Below are 21,181 nucleotides of genomic sequence, written 5' to 3'. Positions count from 1 at the left end.
TCAGGATTGAGCATGACAACACGGGCTTGAATGCCAGCTGGTACCTGGACCATGTGATTGTGACCGACATGAAGAGGCCTCATCTCCGTTACTACTTCAACTGCAACAACTGGCTGAGCAAGGTGGAAGGTGACCGCCAGTGGTGCCGTGACCTGCTGGCCAGCTTCAACCCCATGGACATGCCCAGAGGTCAGTGCCTAGGCTGGCCTGTCTGCCATCCCTCCCTAGCTGGGCTGGGCTCACCCAGGAAAGAATCGTGCCTGTCTTGCTCTGGGCAGTCTCACCTACCTCTTCTTGGCATGCCTCCAGGGCCTTCCTGTTGGTTAGGGCCAAGGGGAAGCCCCATATCTTCCTGGGGCGTTCCTATGGGCAACTTTTTATGCTCTAGGGGTTCAAGGAGGTGGGAAATACAAGAGGGATTGGAGGCATGATGGAAGGATAGGCGCAGCCCTGAGCAAATCCTGTGTTCTCAATGATTCTTGTTGATGGGGTGTCTATCGGAAGTCCCCTTTGAGATCAAGGCAGCCTTCCCCGTTTTCCTATCCTTTTTCTTTTCTTATGATGCCCAAGGCAAGTGAGTTACAGCCAAGGCATAGTGGGTAGGAATCAGAGCTTGCAGCTGCCAGAGCTCACCATGCTGCTCTCTGACTCCTCCTGATTTTATGAGGAGTAAAACAACTTATTTCAAGTGACATCTCTGGGCAAAGGCCTTAAATTCAATCATTTTAATTTTACAGGAATAATGGGAGGCAGATACCTTTGTCCCCCAAAGTTCTGGCCTCATCTCATCCCATCACGGAACATATTTGCTTTTCCAAAAAGAGGGGCATTACATTGCAGCACCATCACCAGAATACCCTGCTCTCATAGAGTCATGGACCATGAGAGGGGACGGGACTTTGGAGCCAGGAGATGAGAAGTGGCTTCCTACAGTCACTCAGTTGAACAACAGAAGGCTAACACACTTGTTGGAGTCTGCCTTCCAGCGTGTACTCCAAGCTCCACCCTTTATCCATTGTCTTGATGGGTTTTAGCTCTCAATTTCTGTATCTCCAATTTTCTACCTCCCAGCTAAACTTGCCACTTGACTTGTTCCTCTGTGATTCCTGTCATCATAACTTGCAACTTCATTGATTCTTTTATTTTTATTTTATTTGTTTATTTATTTTTGAGATGGAGTTTCACTCTTGTTGCCCAGGCTGAAGTGAAATGGCATAATCTTCGCTCACTGTGATCTCTGCCTCCTGAGTTCAAGTGATTCTCCTGCCTCAGCCTCCTGAGTAGCTGGGATTACAGGTGCCTGCTACCACACCCAGCTAATTTTTTGTATTTACAGTAGAGACAAGGTTTCACCATGTTGGCCAGGCTGGTCTGAAACTCCTGACCTCAGGTGATCCACCCACCTCGGCCTCCCAAAGTGCTGGGATTGCAGGCATGAGCCACCGTGCCCGGCCATCGATTCTTTTTAAAACCCATTATTGATCTTTTCTCTGATTATAGAAACCAAATTTGATCATTGTAGAAAATTTAGAAAATAGATATATGCAAATATGAAGAATACTTGTAATTCCATTACTTGAAAAAACAATACTGGTGACATTTTTATGTCTTCATTTCTAGTCTTTTTTATGCATATATAGTGTAAATGAATGGGCTGGTGCAACACCCCCTGTTTCACAGCATGACTACTTCTGTGCCATTAAATATTGCTCAACACCCCTCCTTGGAATGGCTCTGTGGTGCCCTGGAGCATGGAGATACCATCATTTATTCACTGGATCCCTTATCATTGGACATTTGTACTGTGCTCCCCCTCTAAAAAGTTTTTGCTATTATAACAATACTATTATAAATACTTCACCTAAATCTTTGCACAGGTTTATGATTCTTTCCTCAAGATAAACGCCTAAGTGGAATTTCTAAGTCAAGTGGAATGTACATGCTTAAAGCTTTTGAGAGACATTTCTGAATTGCTCTAGATAGGGTGTATCTGTGCACAGTATTACCAGCTGTGCAAGGGTGCCCATGTCCCTCACCCTTGCCAATATTTGGTAGTGTTGTTTGATTATCCAGTTGGATAATTAAAGGGGATTTTTGATGTCCTTTCTTTGATTACTTGGTGAGGTTGAACTTTTTTCATACATTTATTGGCAATTTGTGTGTGTGTGTGTGTGTGTGTGTATGAGAGAGAGAGAGAGAAAGAATTTTTTGCCTGGGCCCTTCACCTGTTTTTTCAACTGGGGTGAATTTCATAGATTCTTCCATAAACATTAAGCATCTTTAATTCTTTATCCAACCTCTGCTATGATCAATCTTTAACACACTGTCAAACTTGCCACTTTTCAGCTCATCTGACCTGCTTTGGTCACTCAAAAATCCAAGGTTCCACGGTCAGGAGAAGAGCCTCTGAAAAGTCATCATGAGAAACAATTCATGTAACTCAGTGGTTCTTCAGGGTTCCGTAAGAATCCTCAGGGTAGACACCCCCTGACCTAGTCTTTGTATGAGGCTTCCTGGGCCCCCAGCTCCTTCACGGGCTAGAGGGCATTAGGTTCTTAGTATTTCCAGGCTGGATTCCAGAGAATGGAATGAAAAAGGGGTTCAAATATTCCAATGGTTTTTTTCTGTTTGTTTGTTTCTGTTTTTGTTTTGAGGCGGAGTTTCCCTCTTGTTGCCCAGGCTGGAGTGCAATGGCACGATCTTGGCTCACTTCACCCTCCACCTCCCGGGTTCAAGTGATTCTCTTGCCTCAGCCTCCTGAGTAGCTGGGACTACAGGTGTGCACCACCACGCCCGCCTAATTTTTGTATTTTCAGTAGAGATGGGATTTCTTCATGTTGGCCAGCCTAGTCTCAAACTCCCAACCTCAGGTGATCCGCCCGCCTCGGCCTCCCAAAATGCTGGGATTACAGGTGTGAGCCACTGCACCCGGGCTTCAAATATTCCAATGACTGCACTGGTAAAGAAAAAGTTAAATTTCTTTGCTTTTCACCTGAAATTACATCAACTTGGTATTTGGCTGCTACTTCAATGATAAAAATGGGGTCTATTATTTCATCCATGAAGTTTGGTAGGTAAAATATTTCAAAACATGCAATATGGACAGTAATAGAAGAGAGGAAAGGGGGGCATGTTCAGTGTATTTATACCACCAGCCCCCAAAGTGGGACAGACTGTTAGGGAGCCTGTTTCTCTCTCCCCACCCTCAAGGGCCAGTTCCCAAAGTTCTGGCTGGCAATCACTGGAACCTTCTCTCATTCCTGCTCTTGAGGGAAGGGAGGTGTTCTAGGCTGACCAACTGACCCTTTGACGGAGGTGATTGGCAGATCCTCGTCGAGTGGAGGGAACTGGACCTTGATCAGGTTTCCAGGTGTTGCTCTAATGAGAATCTTGCATTTCATGCGTCAAGACACAGGCGTGAGGGAGCCTGCCCTACTTGTAGGCACAGAAGGTGAGCTGGGGGGTACCAGGACTGTTGCACAATACGGTGCCTGACATTTGCTGGAGATGACTGTTTCATCTCTGGGCTCTTCTTTAAATGCACTTCCTGGGGAAGTACCCAACCTCTAACCCCTTAAAGGGAATGGCATCTTTAGGACTGCCCTCTTCCTTAATGGAGTCCATTGGGTAGAAGGTAGAGATGAGGAAAGACAGACAGGAGGTTTCAAAGGAAGGAGGCAGAAGCTGACCAGCCTCACAGTTTTGTGGATAGAAGATCCTAGAACCAAGTTCAATTTCTTAGTCCTTCTCAATTTGTTGGTGAAAATCACTACATTTGGCACCTTAAAGAAAACAAGCAGGACCAACCAAATGGCTGTGGCTTTTGGTTTTCTGGGTCTGATCTCCAGGAGTCGGGGATCTCTTGCTGGGGTCTGAAGAGGCAGGTTGTTTGTGCTCCCTCAATCCATCTAGGGGGCTCTCAAACTTCAGTAACTCACATTTCATCTTCAAGAGTTTTGCCTGATTCAAGTACTGCTTGCATTATTAATTACTACTACTTCTTTAACTCACTTTTTACAACTTACATTAACTTATAAATTTATTTTAATAAGAAAGTTGATATTACTATCATAAAAAACTGTTATCATTTGCTATAAATGTCAGCCATACACTAGTACATATTAACATAAATTCACAACATTAGATAAATCTCATATAGCATTGCTAGCATCTTATGTCCCACCAGTGGTCTGCAGACTATACCCTGGTAAACAATACCAGCCTTGATCTGAGAGGAAGGGGAGGCAGGGTGTTGATTACAGAGATGGGTGCACAGAGGCCCAGGGACGTGGGGATCCATCCAAGGTCAAATGGCCAATTGCTGATGGAGCTAGGACTAGACTGTGGGTCTCCTTATTTTCAGTTCAATTGCTTTCTGCCTGCCCCTTGAGTAGGGCATGACCAAGGGCAATTAGTCTGGCACCTAAGAGGTCAGAGCCTGTGATTGTGGGGATTGTGGGGGTTAGTTGGGCCAACCTCCTGCTGTCACAAGAACCCCTTCTACATAACCCCCATCAGTTGCTTCTCCAGCTTTGGTCTGAGTCAAGCCTTCCTGGAATTAAACCCCCTAGTCTCCCTGAGGCTTCTGCTTGCCTGTTCCAGTGTTTCCGACACAACACAGTGTCTATCTAGGTGTCAGCCCTTCAGCTGCCAGAAGACAGGGTTCCATCCTCTCAGGAACACAACCCCAGGAGCCTTGACCTCTCTTTTTGTGGTCCCTTCCCAAGAAGGTACCTACTAGTCTAGAACCCTGTGTTCCAGACAGGGGACCATTAGCACAGAGGAAGGGGCCTCCCTGACTCCGTTATCCTGCTTCTTTTAAAAAAAAAAATTGTGGTAAAATATGCATAACATAAAATTTGCCACCTTCACCATTTTTACATGGACAGTTCAGTGGCATTAAGTACATTCACATTGTTGTGCAACCGTCACCACCATCAATCTCCAAAACTTTCTCATCTTGCCACCCTGAAACTCTGTGCCCATTAAACACTAACTCTCCATTGTTCCCCACCCCTGAGATCCTGGTAAACTCTATTCTACTTTCTGTCTCTGTAAATTTGGCTAATCCAGGAATCTTATACAGGGTGAGTCTAGTCCAGAATGCTTGGGACCAGAAGCGTTTTGGATTTGGGATTTTTTTTTTCCTCCAGATTTTGGAATGCTTGCATAGGCTTACTGAGATATTTTGGGGATAGAAGCCAAGTCTATCCATGAAATTCATTTGTTTCATATGAACCTTATACATGTAGCCCAAAGATAATTTTATACAACATTTCTGAAAATATTGTGCTGGAAGCAAAGTTTTATGACATTTCATCTGTGACCTGTCACATGAGGTCAGGCGGTATAATTTTCCATTCATGGCATTGTGTCAGTATTCAAAAAGTTTTGGATTTTGGAGCATTTCAGATTTTGGATTTCTGTGTTAGGGATACCCAACTGTACAAGTGGAATCATACAATATTTGTCCTTTTGCATCTAGCTCATTTCACTTAGCATAATATCTTCGGATTTCATCCATGCTATGGCACGTGTCAGAATTTCCTTCCTTTTTAAGGCTGAATAGCATCCCATTGTATGGGTATACCACAATTTATTGGTCCATTCTGTTGATAGACCTTGGACTGTTTCCACCTTTTAGCTATTGTGATTAATGCTGCTATGAACATGGGTGTACAAATATTTGTTCAAGTCCCTGTTTTCAATTCTTTTGGGTATATACACACAGATTTGCTGGGTATTATATGTAATTTTGAGTAACCACCATACTGTTTTCTACAGTGGTTGTACCATTTTACATTCCTACCAGCAATGCACACGAGTTCTAATTTCTCCAGATCTTGACCAACACTCGCTATTTTCTGTTTTTTAAAAAATAATAGCCATCCTAATGGGTGTGAAATGATCCCTAATGATTATTGATGTTGAGCATCTCTTCATGTGCTTATTGGTAATTTGCATATCTTCTTTGGAGAATAACCATTCAAATCCTTCATCCATTTTTAAATTAAGTTGTTTATCTTTTTATTGTTGAATTGTAGGCCTCTGTTACATATTCTGGGTATTAACCCCTTTTCAGATATATAATTTACAAATATTTTTCTCCCATTCGATGAGTTTTCTTTTTACTCTGTTGATAGTGTCCACTGATGCTAAACTTTTAATTTTTATGAAGCCAATTAATCTATTTTTTCTTTTGTTGCCTATGCTTTTGGTGTCATATCTAAAAAATTGCCAAGGTCAATGTCATGAAGATTTTTCTCCCACGTTTTCTTCTAAGAATGTTATAGTTTTAGTTGTTACATTTAGGTCTTTGGTCCATTTTGAGTGAAATTTTGCAGATGACATAAATCAAGGTCCAACTTCACTCTTTTGCATGTGGATATTCAGTTTTCCCAGCACTATTTGTTGAAAAGACTGTCCCTCCCTTATTGAATAGTTTTGGCACCCCTGTTGAAAATTATTTGACTATATACATGATAGTTTATTTCTGGGCTCTCTGTTCTGTTCCACTGGTCTATATGACTGTCTTTATGCCACTACCACACTGTTTGATTACTGTAGCTTTGCAGAAAGTTTTAAAATCAGGAAGTGTGAGACCTCAAACTTTTGTTCTTTTTCAAGATTATTTTGGCTATGCAGGATCCCTTGATATGTCACTTCTTTTAATGCATTCAAAATGTTCATTAAGTGATTTTAACAGTGACCATAGGCCATATTTCAGTCAAAAAGCTTTTGTTCATCTGGAAGAAAAGAGGAAAATGCCTTCACCTGAACTCCTCAGTTCTTGCCCAAGACTTCAAGGCTCCTGGAGAAACCTCCTGGATTCTCCTGACTCATCCCCATGTGAATCAGTAGGAGTGGGCGTCTCAGTCTTGGCTGGCTGCCCTCAACCTGTCAATGGAATGGTTCAGTCAGACATCACACGTGAATAAGCATTTCAGACATACACAGAGCCGGCACAGGGAGTTAGCAGCCATCTCTAGGCTTGTCTCACTCTAAGTGTGGGCGTCAGGGGTCCTGGCACCTTCTGGGGCCTGTGGAAGGCTGGCAACCACTTTTCCAGCATATCCGCATTTATTATCCCTGGGAACAGAGTCTTGGCTATCAAATTGCTCCAGAAGTGTAGTGAATTTTCCCTCCTGCCATCTGCTTGTTGGCATCCCTTCTATTGTCATGGATGTGTGTGACTCTTTTCCTGGTAGATTTCTTCCATCCTGCCGGGAATGGCTCACCCTCTTGATAACTCAGAACACAAGGGGCAGAGTAACTGCATGGACATCTCCACACTGATAGCAGCCCCTGGCTGGAAGCTAAGCACTGTCTCCCCTGCCTGCAGGTGCAGCATCATCCTTAGCAGCTGCTGTTGGCAATGCCCTCTTGAGCTGCTCTAAGATGCTGAGCCTGTGGATAAGGACACAGTCCCTGCCCTCAAGGTGCTCACAGTCCAGTGGAGGACACAGATTCCCATCATACAAAGTGCCCACAAGGAGACTGTAGAGCATCATGGCTCAGAGTGCCAGGCCTCAAATCATGGAGTCCTGGGTTCAAATCCCACCTCTACCACCTCCTAGCTATATGACTTTGAGACAAAATACTTCCGTAGCCTTGTGTCTTTGTGTGCATACATTTTACAAGTAGTATCTTCTTAAAACTCCGAGAAGTAGCGGCTATTATTATCCCCATGTTGCACATGGGACAAAGGTCAAGGCAAGCAGCACAGAATGCCTCCCCACCGCCTCTTCTGTTTCTTGGTCTAGGGCTAGCAGCTCCCATTTCTCAACCTGTTTGCTCAGATTGTGTTGGCTCCTGTGTCTGGCAGACAGTGGTTCTGAAAGCTGTTCTCTCCAGCATTCATCAACCCTGAGGAGGTTTCAAGGGACCCGTTGGAAGTGGAACTGAGGCCTGAGGGCAGTATTAGACACCCTGTGCTAATCTGTTCAGAGATTGTGGAGTGGAAACCAGACCACCGACAGCTGTTTCTGGGATTCAGGCCCTATCGCATCAAGCCCTGCAAGGACCCAGTGGGGCAACTCTTTCTGGAGCCCCGGGGCCTGCCCTATTTGCTAACTGAGTTGGCTCCTTGTTCCCAGAGTTCTGTCTCAAGTTGGTGATATAGGAAACTGTGGATCTTCTGTTAAAATGTGCCAGGGCCAGAGGAAATGTCAAGGCCCCTAGGCCCTCACTTCCTCTCTTTCATCCTCCTCTTTTTTGCATGCCACCCCGACCCCACTGGATGGAAAGCCTCTGCCTCTCTGGACGGCATTACCTACTTCCTCTGCCTCAGGTATCCCCTCCCTTTCTAAACTCTGTGAGGAAAGTCTGTGCCACACACTGCTGTGCAGTGGTTCTTCAATCAGGGATATGTAAGGAATCTCACGGGCAGGGAGGAGGACCTTCTCAACCTACTCGCTGTGGTTCACACGTGCTCTGGCAGAATCACCACCAAGATGAGCCACTAAGACTGATGGTGGTGGGGGGGTTGTAGCCGTCAGGTGTTTTGAGATGGATACATTGCCAAGAAATACCATATTTCAGGGCTCTAACTTCCTAATGTGTATCTCTTCAGCTTCTCCAGTGAAGCTCAGGTTGCTCTGAGGGTAACACTGCAGTCTCCTCCTACCTACCTTGTGATGGCTTTTACTCACAGCTGCTACCTTGGCCACTGCGACTTAGGGGCTTGTATGAACGTTGGTAAGGAACAGGTTGTGTGCATATGGTGGTAACAGGAGGTCATGTATAGACACACCTGATTATAAAGACAAGCCACAGAGATGGGTGGAAAGAGCTTTCCCAAGGGGCAGAGACCTGAGTCCTAGCCCCACACTTTGGTAATTATGTGACTCTAGGCAAGTTGCTCATCCTCTCTGGGTCTCTGTTTCCTCATCTTCTTACCAGGTTGCTAGAGATGTTCTCTGAGGTCCCTGTAGCACTGGCTTACTCTGGCACTGTGCTAGCTAAGCACCTTCTTTCTTGCTTGCCTCCAGGTGTCTCCCATCCACTGATTTCACACCCTGCCCCCATACCCACTTTGATGTTGTCCCTTTTGGTGAGACTTTTCACAGGACATAGTGCCCAGGTGCAATTCATAAGCCCACTGCAGAGTTGCCCAGGCTGAGAATGCAGGGCTACTCAGTCCTCTTTGACTTCAGGGAAGCCATGGGCACATCCCTGCCTTCCCTATGGGGCAGTATTGAAGGATGAGGTTGGGCGAGACATCTGAGTTAGGCAAGGCCTGATAAGATGGCATGTGCTCTCCAGGTAGATTTGGGATGACCTCATGTTGGGTCTTGAAGGAGCTTGGGCTGGTAGGGAAGCATGAGCAAGACCTGTTTAAGGCAGATCCTGCCTGGCCTTCTCACGACCAATATGTCATTTCCTGCCTTCTGGCCAAGTAATTGCCCACAGCCCAGTGCCTACCCACAAACCCTCCTACTTTGAAAAGCTCTGAGATGATCGTGTGGCTTAGATTAATATTGAGCCCACACCATACTGCCTGGGGAAGGCTCCACCAGCTTGGCCATGAGACAGGCCTCTGAAGCCAAGAGCTGCGTTGCAGCTGACCTGGGGGCTGCTCACACCCCAGGGCTGTCAGAACCCAGCACAACAGCTCAGAAATGTTTCAGACTCAGGCCTTGGCAGAAGCAGAGAGGCCCCTTGCATTCAGAGGGCCCAGTCTTGAGATGGGTCCTGATCCCACACCTGCTCTTGTTCTCTAGGTTTTGGGAAGGACAAGCCACCATCTAGGGGGCATGTAATCTTCGTGGGTAGATTAATAACAAATATGGTTGCAGCCAGTTTTGTTGTATACTTCAAAGAGAAGAGAGGCTGATGATTACAGGAAAGGGAATCCATAAGAAGAAGCAACAACTTGGGCAAGTGGGCTGGGTGCATGCAGGTTGTGGGAGGGGTGGATGATGTTTACATCTGGACTCCCAGTCTGGAGAAAATGAATTGCCTTTTTTTCTTCCTTTCTTTTTTTATGCTCAGTGAGAAAGCTGGAGCTGGGGGCTGAAAGCTGCACAGCACTTGGGAACGGGTAGAAATGGAATTGTGTTTGTTTTCAGGATAATCACTGTTTCCATTCCTGGCTGTTTCATCAGGTAACTGGGTTATAGTTTTATTCCAGCCCATGCAGTGCCACACAATGATTATCACACAGCTCCAGATGTGTACCCGGTCTTGACATGACCATGTTGGGCTCAGTGCCCAGGGTGCATTTGAGGGGAAAATGGGATAAGAAAGGGATTGCGATTAACGTATTGGGGCATGTGCAAATTGAACCTCCCTGCAAAGGATTATGGACCTGCCAGAGGACTGCCTAGTGCAAAAGCAAATGCAAAATGAAAGCACTATGCCTGATTGGAGCATAAAATATCTATCAGAAAGGCTCTGTCAAGAACCAGAAGCCCTGACTTATTCCCAGATTCTATAGGATATTATCGTAGAGTAATTAAATCATTAATCTCAAAATAACTCTCTGGGTCAGAAAGCATGTGGGACTATAGGTCCTGAGTTCTGGTTCTGGCTTTGCCACCCAATAGCAATGAGACCTGGGGCAGATCTCAGTTCCCCTCCTATCCTCAGTTTCTCCCTTTGTAGAGCGCTTGGACTAGGGGATCTCTTGGAGTCTTTTCAGGATTACTAGAGTGTCCACCTTCATAACCAAAGAGAGATGGAGAGGTCAGGGCCAGCCCTCCTCCATGGGGGCAAAAGGAGATTGGCCTTTGGTGGCTTCCTTTCTACTGTGGATCTTTCTCCCCTATTTCATCCCCTCATACTTCCCATCTTCAAGATATTCCCCCACCATGGACTCGGTCTCTGGACTCCCCTTCTCCGTGGTCAAAAGCTAGCTCTGCCGTTCTGCCACTTATGCTAGCATGAGCAGATGCCTTAAGCTCTGTACCTCTATTTTCTTATTTGTAAAGTGGGGAGAACATTAATTTCTACCTGATAAGATTAGCTGGGGAAATGAGCATACAGGACTTAGTGCAGAGGCACAGAGTCAATGCTCAGTAAATGACACAATAGTGTGGTGCTTGTCCTTGTGGTTAAGCTCCTGAGGTTTCCCTTTCTTCTTCCCCCACGTCCAGATTTTTGTGATTCTAAGATGCACAGGTTTAAGATTCTAGCCTCTCAGAAAGGATTCCAGAGCTACTCAGTCCCAGGTTCGCCTCTGGAATCCAGGCAGGTTCAAGCAGACAACTGGGAATAGGCTCATGACCTTGACTGCTGTTAAAGCCAGCAGGGAGAGCCTCTTTTCCCGACGCTCTGTCATTTTCCTTCACGGAGCATTCTCCAGGGCTCTCTGAGCCTATTTGCTGTGGGTGCTGCTTGGGAGTCATTGTTCCTTTGAGCTCCATGGAGGAATTCCCAGGTAGGGGCAAGGGCTCCAGGGTAGGGAGGGCTGGGCCAGCCCTGCAGAACTTTCCTCCACTGAAGCTCACAGCAGCTCCCCGCCCACCCCATCTGCTCCCACCTAGCACTGCAGAAAATCATCTCCGGAAAGAGTGGGAAGAAGAGAACCACCCTGAGTGAGGCCCCGGTGTGGCACATCAGACAATTTAAGGACCAAAAGGGACTTTATCTACTCTTCCTCCATTTCAGAGAGGAGAAAATGGAAACCCAGGAAAATTAAGCCCCTTGCTCTTGGTCACACAGCATAACTGTAGGGCAGAGCTGCAGTCTTGGGCTTTTGGTGCCAGCTCATGTTCCTCCGTCATTCCTCCTGTTAAGCACATTCATTCAGTGATTCAATGGGCATTTTGCGGGGAGCCTTCTATGCACCAGAGCCTGTGCTCAGGGTGATTACATACCGGCCCTTCTCTCTAGGAGCTTAGAGTCTAGACGGGAGAGAGTCAAGCCAGTAGATAATCACAGTGCAAAGGGATACAATATTCTAAGTGGGGTATGGCCCAGGCCAATGGGAGCATAGAGGAAGAAGGAATCAGGAGGGCTTTATAGAGGAGGTGATGCTCAAACTGAGTCTTCACGGGTGAGGAGTTTTCTAGGATTTGAAATGAAATGAGGGCCCTTGGGGAAATGAGCTCTGATGGCCCAGTGTCACTCACACAGCTGGGAATGGATCCTCCACCTCATATTTTCACTGTGGCCTCCACCCTCCCAGAACCACCACCAGCCACATTCTCCTTCAACCCAGCAGCCTGAATGTTTGGAGAATGCATGGAATTGTGTATTTGCTTCAAACTTGGTTGTTTTTATCTTTAAATAGGTGTTTAAAATAGCTTTTTTTTTTCTGTTTGTGGAAATAGCACTTTCTCCATGTTGCATTTTGTACACACGCAAATCTGAACTGATGACACAGACACTGTCTTGGCCCTGATCCAGCTGTCAGTGTCCATTCCATTCCAGCACAAATGGCTTCCTACTGGAACCCTCCCTTGAGCTGCAGGTGTTGGCCAGTGTGAGCCCAGCGAGAGTCAGAGAAAGGGTTCCCACCTGCCTGGGGCTGGGTCTCTGCTGGTGTCTATTCTCTCTCATTGGCCATCTGGTTCTCAATCTTCCCTCCAGCCTCACAGCCACTCAGACTGGCTCAAGGCATTTGTGTGACAAAGCCAGCTTGAGGGTATAATAAATTGGCAGGAACTTTCAACAGTTTCTTCTGAAATACAGAAGACATGACCTACTCAAGTATTGACATTAGGTGACTTCAGTTTTCAATCACAGAAAAATATGGCCATTGTAAAAATTCAAAAGTACAAATAAGCAACAGAAGAATAAGAAAATCTTCCATAATCCAATCACTCAAAGATGATAATAGCTGATTTTTATCCAGCACTTACTCAATGGCTGGCATCATTCTCAACAAACTATTAATCTCAATCTAATCTATCCATCCACCTATCTATCTAAACATCCATTTAATTTTCACAATGCAGTGAGGGAGGTTTATTGTTACCCCCATCTAATAGATGAAGGAGACTGAGTAAGGGGGAGGTGAAATCATTTGTCTATAAGGATGAGGCCAGGAGCAAACCCAGAGGCTTGAACTTAAGTACTGAGTACAATTGTGTTGGAGACACCCATGTTAACATTTTGGTGAATTTCCTTCCGATTCTTTAAATTTTTGTTTATGAACATATTAAACCCTACATATTAAAATGGTATTGCATTAAACTCAATTTTATAACCATGTTGTTTCACTTAATACTACATTACAGCCTCAAATCATCTTCTGTTATTTTATTTTATATTTATTTATTTTTTGAGATGGCATCTCACTGTGTTGCCCAGGCTGGAGTGCAGTAGCACGATGTTGGCTCACTGCAACCTCTGCCTCCCAGGTTCAGGTGATTCTCCTGCCTCAGCCTCTCAAGTAGCTGGGATTACAGGCATGTGCCACCACACCTGGCTAATTTTGTGTTTTTATTAGAGACAGGGTTTTACCATGCTGGCTGGGCTGATTTCAAACTCCTGACTTCAAGTGTAATCCCAAAGTGTTGGAATTACAGGCATGAGCCACTGTGCCTGGCCCATCTTCTGTTATTTTAAGTGGCTGCATAGTAGTCCATGAATGGGAGAATATATTTCACCCCCCAAATCTCCTATTTTGGATATTTTTAGGTTGTTTCCAATTTTTTGTCAGTATTAACAATGCTGTGATAGACATCCTTATAGGTGATCAATTAATATAACTACTCCCTTAGTATAAACTAATGCATAGGGCTTGAATAGTTGGTTCAAGGGATTTGCACAATGTTAAGGCTTTTAACATATATCACTCACCTGCCCTCCAGGAAGGCTGGGTGACATTCCAGTAGTATACAAGAAGTGCTGGTGTTCTGGCCCTCTGGGAAGGTAAATACTAGCAGTCTACTAGAGTCTGGGTTGGAAAGGGAAGTAATGGAGCCAAGGTTACCGAAATGTGCAGGTGGATGGGAGGGGTCTTCTGTAGAGAGGCAGGAAAGGAAGCAAAGGAGGACGAGTGACTGCAGGGTAGGTGGAAATAGCTCCTCAGGGCTGGGCAGTGGCTGGAAAAGGAACCAGCAGGATAAGCTGAAGGAGTGGAGGCTGATCTACTCCCTCCTACGTTTCAACACCTGATAGTATCAGACTTACATTGGACAGTTCCCTAGAAAAACGTACCAGCTGCATATTTACTTGAGGGTGATGAATGGTATAGGGCAAGCTTGTCCAACCCACCACCCACAGGCTGCATGTGGCCCAGGACAGCTTTGAATGTGGCCCAACAAAAATTCATAAACTTTCTTAAAGCATAAGGTTTTTTTGCAATTTTTTTTTTTTTTTTTTTAGCTCATCAGCTATCGTTAGTGTTCATGTATTTTATGTGTGGCCCAAGGGAATTCTTCTCCTTCCAACGTGGCCCAGGGAAGCCAAAAGACTGGATGCCACTGCTGTAGAATGTTATTTCTTGATTTCTGCCCATGAGCAACTTTTAAGGACCAAGTGTTTTCATGTTGGTGCATAACAAGGCTTGGCTGAGGTCAAATGCATGGACTGTGTTTGAGCACGTTAGTTGCTAAAGGAACATCGCACACACTGGGAGCTGTGGAATGGGGCAGTGTGGGTTTGGGAGGTGGGAACTTTTGAGAGGACCTGAGGTTTGAACTAATGCTGGCAGGGTGGGGGCAATGACAGCCAAGAGAGAACCTTCTTGTTCAGATGCCCTGAGTCCAAATCTAGGCTGCACCCTTTCTAATTGTGTGAACACCATCAAGCTTCTTAAGCTCCTGCTTCCATTGCCTCATTACTAAAAATGGTGACACTAGCAGCCATAGGGTCCATCATTGTGAGGATTAAACGACGTGATAGAAGTGAATGGCCCATTGCAATTTCTCGGAGCATCAGAAGTGCTTATGATTTTGATAAGGAGTATGTCTGCAAGGAGAGCAAGGTGGAGGGTATTCTAGGGAGAAAAGTTCCAGTTCTATTTGTAAGACAGTGAGAGGGAGAAAAGACAGATGAAGAAAGGGAGAAGGGAGAAAAGAAAGGAAGGAAGTTACAGGAGGAAAGCAAAGGAAGAGAGCCTGTTATCCATCGTCCCAGTGCCTTGTGTGTGGTCCCAGGAGCAGAGAGCATCTCGCAGAGGCCATGGAAGAGCTCGTACAAAGTGATGATGGGAGGGTAGGTTGGATATACTGGAGGTGGAAGAGTCTGGAGAGTGAGGAAGAGACAGCAGATGAGAGCCTGGCTGAGAGGCAGTGGGTCTCCAGGCCTGACGAAGGAAGAGGAAACCTTTTGGGGGTAGCATGGGGGAAAGAACTGGAGTCTACATGACTGGGAGGGAATCCCCTGGTTGGTGGCCATGAGCCAGCTTCCGGCACATGGCATTGTCCCCGCTGCCCGTCCTTGGGTTCTGCGGACCACCCCCTCCCTACATCTGTGTGGGCTTGAGTAGTGAGGGGGCCTTCCCTGGCTGGGAGAGAACATTCCCCCTCATCTCCCACCCCCAGGGCAGCCCCCGCTGAATCTCTCTCCCTTGCCATTTTCATCTCCTCCTACGCAGCGCCTGTGATATCTCACTTCTAGCGTCTTGGCTCTCAGTGAGCGGAAGTGAGGGGTGTCAGGGTGTGAGCCATTGCAGATTCACTTGCGGGTGGGGTAAAATCAGGCCCAATCATTCTCCTTCCAACCCCCTCCTCACCCTCACCTGCTAAAATAGCTAAAGCCACGTTCTATTTAAACAGGATCTGGGGATGGGCGAAAGGCAAGGAAAAGAAACTCCACAAGTTCATTCATGATTCTCTGCTTCCTAAGAAAGCCTGGATCATGTGAGCTTCCCTGAGGCTCAGATCGCACTGGGTCTTGATGAGATGGGGGCTTAGTTACGGGGCATATGCTTGACTTCTGTGGTCGGGAATGTGGCAAGCAGCCTCACCAGGCTCCACTGTGCATGCAGCACTGGATTAGGGGGCCCGGCCCCCTCATGGCTCTGCCTCTCCGCATGGCCTGGGGTGGCTCTCTGGAGATGTGTTCTGTCACTGCTGTGTGCTGACTGTTCCAGACAGAGCGCAGGGGAGGCTGTGGGGGCGGCTGGTGCACCAGGCACAGGCAGGCAGTTTGGGCCTGCCAGTGTCTGCCTTTTCTGGAAGCCCACACAGGCAGCTTCCGGCCAGCCGTCAAGGGACGGATTTCCTGTTTAGAGGGAGCAGCCTTGTGCCCCTGTCACAGGCCTGCAGAGGAAAAATAGGGCATGTCAGGGCATGTGCATCCACTGAGCGGGGCAAGGGGGGCACAGAAAACCCTCTGTTGTAGCCTTGAGTGGGCAATCTATCTTTAGGCTGCAGCTAAGCTCGCCTGCACAGGACCCCAGCTCAATTCTGGTTGGCTTTGGAAGGTACCATGTGTTTAGCTTAATCCCTGGTCTACAACCCTCATTGTATATTCTTCAGATCGATGCTTAAATTGGTTTGACCTCCCTGAGCACATGCTGACCTTTAGTGGAAGGAGGTGACTATGTGAAAGGTAGGGTTGCTGGTCTCAGATGTGCAGGTCACACGCTGCACAAGTGCGACTATGTAAGGAGACGCAATTCACATCAGAGAGCTTGTAGATTTGTGTGTTTATTATGACAGTTATCCAACAGATGGCAGTAAAGTGTCTTGAGAAAGGGATTCTTTTTGCCTAATTTGCACAAAGGTTCCGTATAGGCTAATGGTAGCCCTGCTAAAAGGCCAGAGAGAAATCAACTCTAGGGGTAAATCACAGGCCAGCTCTAGAGCTGGCTTGGGTGATGATTTCCATAATTCATCACTAAGCCCTGTTTCTCCCAAGCTTGATCAGGAAGAGGGGTGCACTCAGTGCTAGCCTGTCTTCCAAATTGACCTTCACCTGTTTCCACTTCTGTTCCTTACTCTCAATCAGGCTATGAACAAAAAGCTTAAGACTAAGATTGCAGAAGTTGTGCTGCCCTCTGTCCCCGCCTTTAGGAAACCCCAGACCAGGCCGCCTGTTCTATCAGTGGACTGCCAGGCTCAGCCCAGCCACACAGCATTGTAGGGGCAGGGAAAGTTGGCCCTGCTCATTCACAATGGGCACAGGACATGCTCTACTGCAACAGAGAGAGGGGACTCTTTCCCCAATCTTCAGAGCCTTGAGATGCTTAGCTAATGGTCCAGATATGTTGCCATTATCCTGAAGCCAGCAGCTGACCACCCTGGTCCAGGCAGCTTTGCTCCCATTCCAGGCCACAGAGAGCAGATCTGCCCACCACCCCCTGCCTAGAGACAGGCAGAACAGTGCCTGAGAGTGCAAGACATATCCTAACTCTCACTGGTGGCCCAGTCCCAGCCTGTCACCTGTTTTTGTGTGGACCCCGAGCTAAGAATGGTTTCTATGTTTTTTAAACAGTTGAAAAGATTTTTTTTAAAAAGTAATATTTTGGGACACATAAAAATTATATGAAATTCACATGGCAATGTCCATAAATAAAGTCTTACTGTAACATAGCCACATACCCATTTGTTTATGTAATATTGTCTATTGTTGCTTTCGTGCCACAACAGCAGATTTGAACAGTTGATGTGACAGAGACCAAATGGCCTGCAAATCCTAAAATATTTCCTATCTGGTGCTTTACAGAAAAAGTTTGCCCACCCTGGTATAGGGCCTGGAAGGCCTGGGGTATCCTGGGAAAAGCCCTGGATTCAAAGACCAGAGACCTTGCTTTGAGCCCTTCTTGCATCATTTAGCAACTACCTGTCCTGGGGCGAGCCACCTTGCCCTCTGAGCTTCAGTTTTCCTATCTGTAAATGAGAACGTCAACAGCACCTGCCCTGCCTATCACATGTGGCCATTGTGTGGATCAAATGACATCTAGGATATGCAAGTGGCTTGTTAGCTGCAAATGCCTTTGTGAATATTTAGTATTATTTGCCCTGGAAGGTGAATCCACCATGTCATTTTTAGAGATGAAAGGTGACCTTTTGGCTCACATGGGAATTATTTCTTATCATCATCTTTCTCCCTATTTCCCTGCTTCCTGCTGGCCTTTGGGCAGGGATTTTTTTTTTTTTTAATCGGTCTTTCACCTTTCTCTCTGGTGAGTGCCCAGTTGCCAGGGCAGCAGCCCTATCTCATATGTGGGCGTTTTGTTCTCACAGATTATAAGATCCAAGGGGTGAGTTCAACAAGCAAAAACCCGCTTGAGACCAGAACAGCAAGTCTGTGCCCACTGAAACTCTAGTCACAGGAAATTGGGGGGCACTTGTATGACAGGAAGGCTTGATGCCCTGAGTTGACGTTTGCCAACAGTGAGAGAATGGAGCCCTGCTTTTACTCAGCCTTGTTCTCTCATCAGCAGATGCACCTAAGCACAGGTCAGGGCCAGCATTGGGCCCTGGGCCTTGTTTTGGAAAATGGCAAAGTAGATAGTCTGGGGTTCTGCTTGAAGAGGGAATATGAAATAAAGGAGGTAGAAGAGTAATGTAATAAACATCAGCGTCCATGTATGGGGCCTTCTAAAAAATGGTTTCATGAGGTGCGTCTGTCCATCGCTGCTGCAGCTCTTGTCTCCTTCTCAATGTGATTGGCAATCACCTGTCACACAGGGATCCTATTCTCCACCCAGCCAACCGCATATGGACTAAGGTCCCCATCTGCCATAGAAAGTTCTGCAGAGGCTAGAGGACAGTCTGCTTGTTCTAGAATCAGCTTCCTCCTGACCTCTGTCCACCTGACTTCCTGATCTCTTGGCTTGGGTCCCTTGCCCACCTCAGCTGGAAAGGCCTAGAAGCTCCTTTCCACCCCAGCCCTGGTCTCCTAATCTCTGACTGTTGGCCTGTCTCCCCAAATTGCCTTGCTTTGGGCTCATGGTCTGCTTCTCCAGATTTTCCCAGAGCATGGATGCTGTGTGTTCCCAAAGTCCCGTGTGGGTTCGTGCTGCCCAGGCCTCACTTTTCCTGATTCGGGGTGCTTCCCCTACCTTCTGAGGTGTCTCCTTGATCTCCTGGCTTCCCTCCAGAGTCTGTCCTTCTTGGTCAAGTGTCAAGGAATTGCAGATTAAAAAGGACCTTTAGTGTTTCCACATCCTCTCACCTATGGCATTTTCTGTGCAGCATCCCTGGCAGGTGGCTCTCCACCAATGTGCTTGGCACATGCTAACTGTCAGGTATCTCTAGGGATGGGAAACTCCCTCCCCCACCCAAGGGCATCCATTCCTTTGTTGAATAGCCTTAGATACTACAAAATCTTTCCTTTGGTGAGCGAAAATCTGCTTTATAACTCAACTTGCTAATTAGAATTCTGCCTTCTGGAATGATTCAGAATATTGGCGACTCCTTCGACAAATGCTTCCCAGCCCCTCTCATCCTTTCTCCTGCTTCACTGTGTTCAGTTTCCCCTGGAGCCCTGCTGCCCCTTCCAGTGGACTGATGCAACCTTCAGAATCTTCCCCGGCCACCACCCTCCCTGGCTTCACCAGCCAAGGGGCCCTGGGCATCTTGCCACCCTGAAGAGGGGTCTCGCCTCTGTGAAGTGAGCCCTGGACTGGAGTTGGGAAAGGTTGTGAGCCAAAATGAATGTTCTCAGAGGCGCTGCCAGCCAGGGAGGAGAGAATCAAGCCTGGGGGGTGGCCTCTGGAATATGGAAGATGGTGAAAGCAGAATTAGCTAGCCATAGCTGAGGCCTCCCTGGTCTTTACAAACAACGTGGCTCAGAAGCTCTGGGAGGGAAACCTGGACTCTGCCCGTTTAACACCTGCCAGGTGTTACTGCCAGGTAACCTGAGTGTGGCCCCAGTTTCAAGCTGCTCACCCCAGAGTTCCCTGACCTGGCCTCTTCCAAAACCTCCGGTTCTGGCTGCTGTCTCAGAGGATCTTCACTGTAAAGCAAGAGGTGTGGGAGTCTGACAGTGGCTGCTCCTCCTGGAGCTCTCAGTTAGGGACAAGAATTGCAGGATTCTTCCCTACCCCATTGATGGGTTTCCTCAAGTGAGGATTGAGGAGAGAAAGGGAAGGCACTAACCGCTGCTGCCTCAGTGTTCTCACCAGTTCAAGGCCAACTTTCAGGGGCTGTGTGTGGGCTGTCCTCTGTGGGGCTCCTGCAGGATCCTGTACCGTGTCACCTCTAGAAGAGATGAAATTAAGTTTTCTCCTCATCTCTCCAACCTCAGTCCTTTGCCCTGAGCAACTTCCTGGAGACTTTGAATTTTAGGAAATTTGATTCAATTTACTTTCCAACGTACTTAATGAGACTGTAATGTACATGCCCAGCACTGTGCTAGGGTATGTGGGAGAGATTATCTAGGAGAAGGAAGTCCTGCTCCCAGCCCTCCTATAAATACTTGAAATTAGAAGCCTTACCTGCAGGAAATAGCAAACAACACAAGACAGTAAATGACAAAACTCAAAAATCATTGTCACAGGCAACATAGCGGAGCTGAGGAATACAGAAGAGAAAAACCTCTAAGGGCCAGGGACAGGGCTCAGAGAAGGCACTAGGAAACAGGTGGGCAGAGGGGCTGGGACTCTGCACCTTGATTAGAACAGCTCTAGTTTTTACCAGCTTCACATATTGGGCAAATACACCTATAAAAAAGGATTCTGCTACATAAAAAATAGGAAGCCACTGTAAGAAGGGAAAAGGGGAAGGGAGAGTGGTCTCAGCCCTTGGAATTGTTGGCACCCAGTGAAAAACTGGAGGAGTCCCCTTCCCGTGACCACACATACCAACCCCTGACCTTTGCTCCTCACTCTAAGGCAGGCTCCAGCTGGGGAGACCTGGGCAGGTCTCATTGTGTTGTCAAGTTTACCAAGCCTTGTCTCCCATCAAGGCCATGGCTGAGGCTGAAGCTAAGGCATTTGGAGGTTACAGGGGACTAAGTTTTGTTCAATGAATGGAGCAAAGATACAGGAAGCAGATACAGGTCTTTGAAAGAGCCCTAAGCATGCCAGCCACTATTGGTGCCTCTTGTCTTTGCATTGGTTATGGCTTTGACAATTTACGTATAAATTTGATTTTCATCTGCAGAATCCAGTTTTCCCAGTGAATTTTTATGCTGTGGTACAATGTGGAAAACGGATTGGGAAAGGCAGAGGAGATACAGAGGGCCTAGTTAGAGACATTTCAATAGTTCAGGGGAGATATGGTGGGGGTTGGTTCAGGGTGGCACCTTGGGTCTGGGCTGATCCCTGTGTTTCAAGGCAACATGTTAGCAGATAAAAACAGAAGGTCTTCTCTACCTCTGATTTATTCATCAC

The 21,181-nt window shown here is 46.8% G+C and overlaps 1 protein-coding gene across 1 annotated transcript in view; it reads left to right on the top strand.

Moving 5' to 3' along the window:
* Positions 1 to 21,181, top strand: part of LOXHD1 (lipoxygenase homology PLAT domains 1) — a 181,203-nt gene that overhangs the window by 16,447 nt on the left and 143,575 nt on the right. Inside the window, exon 4 of the mRNA XM_054460472.1 lies at positions 5 to 189. Within this exon, the coding sequence (XP_054316447.1) occupies positions 5 to 189 (185 nt within the window). The remainder of the gene's footprint in view (positions 1 to 4; positions 190 to 21,181) is intronic.

This window comes from Pongo pygmaeus, chromosome 17, assembly GCF_028885625.2.
Source record: "Pongo pygmaeus isolate AG05252 chromosome 17, NHGRI_mPonPyg2-v2.0_pri, whole genome shotgun sequence".
Lineage (NCBI taxonomy): Eukaryota > Metazoa > Chordata > Mammalia > Primates > Hominidae > Pongo > Pongo pygmaeus.
The sequence above is the reverse complement of the archived record's forward strand: the minus strand, read 5'-3'. Positions and strand labels throughout refer to the sequence as shown.